General features: G+C 31.2%; 1 protein-coding gene across 1 annotated transcript; it reads left to right on the top strand.

Annotated features, from left to right (window-relative positions):
* On the top strand, nt 259-1519 carry LOC107646316. Its single transcript, XM_016350507.1, has 3 exons — nt 259-263; nt 459-823; nt 981-1519. Exons 1-3 carry the CDS (start codon nt 259-261, stop codon nt 1517-1519), a joined length of 909 nt encoding a protein of 302 aa, XP_016205993.1.

Below are 4213 nucleotides of genomic sequence, written 5' to 3'. Positions count from 1 at the left end.
ATTGTATCGTTTGCATTTGTATATATCCTTGATTTAAGGTTAGTCCAAAAATAGAAAATAATGTAGCCAATGCTATTATTTGTGGTTTTTTAAAAAATTTATTTTGAAGTTTCTTTACAAATTAGTATACTTCTCTTGAAAACATCAATTTCACTTGCTTCAATCATTAGGTGCCTACTTTCTTCCAACAATTCTTGCTACGTAAGAGTGATGGAAAAAATGATTAAATCCCTCTTCCAATGTTTCTTTGCATGCTGGATGAGGTAAGCTATATTTTATTTTTTCATGGAGTAACACAAAAACAACGCCGCGAATTTTTTATTTCTCTTCCTCTGAATTATTTTGTATTTAATTGTCAGGAAACACCAAATACGAAGGTCTTGTTTTGATAGTCTTTCAGTCGATATAATTATCAACATCTTTGTTAGACTTCCCATAAAATCTGTTCTCATTTGTAGATGTGTTTGTAAGTATTGGAATACATTGATTTCTGATCCAAACTTTGCCAAGTTACTCTATACTTATACATCTCCTGCTGCCATAATCCGACGTTGGCATTCAAGAAACTTTCACGTTGTTGAATATGACCGAATTGAATGGTATGAAAGGAGAAACAATCCATTGTGTCTCAATTTGTTTGAGGTCTTGGAACCTAACAGTAGTAGCAGCATAAAACTTGATCCTAAATTTGAGATTCCTTTGCCTGATCCCAAATCAATACAGGGTACAGGAGTTTATGTGGATGTGCTTTCTTGTAATGGTCTTTTATACTTGAGTTGTTCAATGGATAGAGACATCTCACTTGTTTGCAACCCAATAACAGGTGAGTTCATAAGACTTCCAAAACAACCTCCAATCTTGACACCCTGTGAGCAAATATTTCGGTGTTTTGGTTTTCATCCAAAAACAAACCAATACAAGGCAATGAGAATCTATATCTTTAAACATGATAATCAGTATGGTTATTAAAATGCACACAGTTGGAACATCAACATGGATAAACATTGAGGTAGATTATCCCAAGAATTTGACATGTGTGTTAAATTATTCTACTTATTTTAACGGGACAATTCATTGGGTTGGTATAGATGTTGATGGAAATTTTGACACGGAGCAGTTCCAATTCTTCTCTAACGCGCCCAAGGGTCAAGGTACAGGCTCCATATTAGAATTCAAGGGTTCTATTTACTTCATGTATTTTAATGAGCTGCTTATCTCAATGTGGATGATGGAAAGATTTGGAGATGGAGAATCTTGGATTCCTGTTTACCAGTATTCTGTAAGTTCTGACCGTAATACTAATTCTTCTATAACCACATCTCAATTACCTAGTTGTATTGTCTACTGTGATAGTGAAAATCAAGAGTTTAGGATTTGTGCGACTCCTTGGTATGATTTCAAGGTTCATGACAAGTTTCAAATGGTTCGCCTTGTTCCTACTCTTGTCCCACTGAAGAATATTATCATCGGAGATAATGTGGAGGTGCATAGTATTTACTCATTGGATAATCTAAATTGAGTTATACTGTTTGTTAGTTAAAGAAAAAAAAAATCCTTCATTTTAATTTTTTTTTATTAATAGCAAATTTATGCTTTATTGTTTTAGATTCACATTATAGTACTCACATCTTATTTGGTGGCTTAATTATTGTCTCTAGCTAATCAATAGTATTTACAAATTATTAGCAAAATTTCTTTTTCTAAATTATTAAAATATAATTTAAATTAACTCAATTTAACTTATAATCCTATTTTAATTTTAGGAAAATAAATAACATTTTTGTTTCGAATTTTTCAATTGGGCCAGGCGGCCTCCATTGGTCCAGTGATTTCAGAATGCTCTTCCTGTGTGATTGGAAAAATATGTACAGTATCATTCATGTTCTAAATTGAAGAATTATTTAAAGACAAAAAAAAAATTATTTCACTGACCTAGAGAAACATTTTTGTAGGTAAATATTACACCTTAGAAAAAGGTAATAGATGTTCCATTTACAATAATGCATAGTGGTTTCTTTTATGTAATTAAATTAAATGGATCAAAGCATACAACATAAAATTCAATTTCAAGCAGCCTTTAAAAATACTTGGAACTGATGCTTGATTAGGTAAGTATGAAATAATTTTGTGGTGGTCATAGAAAATCTAGAAAATGTTGCTGTCTCTGCTTGGGTGCAGTAGTGGTAGAGTTGCCAGTAAGGTGCTGCACTAGAGCCATAAACTCTTGAGGCCTCACGTGAATCACCTTCGGAGACCTCAAATGCACTATCACCGGCTGCTTCTTCTTCTTCTTCATCTTCTCTATCTTGTTTACTACTAGGCCTGCAGGCTTTGGACCCTGCAACTGCACCTCCCCTTCTTCTTCCTTCTACACGTGATGTCTCCATGATCATATTCCCACTACTTTGAGAATTTGAAGAAATAAACTTGGCAGGGACATTGACATTGGTATTGGTATTTATATATGAGGAGAGTATAATATACTAGTAGCAGTAGTAGATATGTATGCTAGTCTGAATTTGTCTAATATGAATTAATTAACCAATAATAATATTTTATTGTATTGCCGTCCTCTGTTGAAATTTGCAGGCTGTTTCCTCTGACTCGGCATGCCTTCCCCCAATTCACATACAGTTAGTCTCGGTCAAAGTCTCTTAATTTTTTTTTGGTGACTAGTAGTCATCATTAAGTCAAAACTTTCAAAAAGAGCAACAATTTAATCATGTTTGAATTTAGACAAAGTATTATAAAATAAAGTTCACCTGCTTATTATTAGATAAATAATTATAATAAGAATGTTTGACTTTTATATATTAATTTAATACTCACCGTATTACACTATTTGTTTTATTTGCGAAAGTAGTCTCCCGAAATGTTGACTTTTTTTCAAAGTCAATTACACTATAAAATATAAATATACACACAATACACAGTCACGCACACATTGACAAACGAGGTTGTTTAAACTAGTTGGTCTAGTTTACAAACCACCACCATGGACGATCTTGTTTAATTTGGTCAAGCCTCTCCCTTGTTATTTTGTTTAATTAGGACCTATATATCAAAGTTTTTTTTTTTCTTTTGTCTTGATCGGAGCATTCAGTTGGTTTGATCCATGTATTTGGTTTATGATGAGGTACCGGTTCCCAACCTCTTCATAATTCTCATTCACATCATTAGAATTTTGGTGAACTTTGACTAGAGTTGTGGAATTGGACTAATTATTAAATCGATCAAATGACTAATTCGATAGTTGAATGGTCTAACTAAGATTGAATAGTAATGAAATCAGTTAATTCAAATATTAAAATTTATGACTATAAAAAATTAAAATATATATAATTAACAAATATATTATGTTTCACCACTAAAAAAAAAACAAATTTTAGACACTATTTACACAAATTTTTAATTATTGAATCCAAACTTACACAAATTACATACCCTCAATAACTAAGTATTGATTATTGAATACAAATTTACACAAAATTTCTATTCACATCAACAATTCAACGATACATAAAGCCTTAAAATACAAAACAATTAATAATTACATACATAACACAAACTCAAAAGTCATAATTAACAATTACCATCAACAATCAACAAATTATTTTTAAAAAATTAACTTAGAAAAAGAATTATCAAGAATAGAATTATCAAGAATAAGATAAATTAACAAGAATAATTAACTCAAAAAATATAGATTAATCATAATTAATTTCATAAAAAAAATTAGGACTGAAGAAGCAATGAAGGAGTGTTTACTAGAAAAGAAAAGACGGCCGAACAACAGAGACGTTCGCAAGAAAGTGATATCGAGCAGTTAAACGGAAGTGACGGCCGAACAGTTCAACAGAAGTGATGGCGAGAAGAACAAGCGAGCAGCGACATTTGCATTTCGCGTGAGACACAGCGAGATTAGAGATAAAGAGAGCACAAACTTAAAGAGAGAAAAGCCGAGCAGAGACCTCCACGATAAGAATTGGGCGTAACAATGACAATAACAATACAAATTACATGAAATACTCATGTACTCATTAATCTAATGACTTTAAACAATGACTAACAATAGTAAGAGCATAAATTAAACAAGATAAGATATAACAACTCGAATTTTTGAAATTATTTATAACATATTTTATTAGTTTGACTAAGTTATTTAGGAATTATTTTAATTAGATATAATTAAATTGATTTTATAATTATTTGA

Source organism: Arachis ipaensis, chromosome B06 (assembly GCF_000816755.2).
Source record: "Arachis ipaensis cultivar K30076 chromosome B06, Araip1.1, whole genome shotgun sequence".
Taxonomy (NCBI): domain Eukaryota; kingdom Viridiplantae; phylum Streptophyta; class Magnoliopsida; order Fabales; family Fabaceae; genus Arachis; species Arachis ipaensis.
Note: the sequence above shows the minus strand (reverse complement) of the source record. Positions and strands in the feature narration are given on the sequence as shown.

Excerpts from the sequence above, each read along its gene's own strand:
- LOC107646316 (XM_016350507.1), top strand. Across the intron at positions 824-980 it reads TGTTTGCAACCCAATAACAG|TTGGAACATCAACATGGATA; the intron begins GTGAGTTCATAA and ends AAATGCACACAG.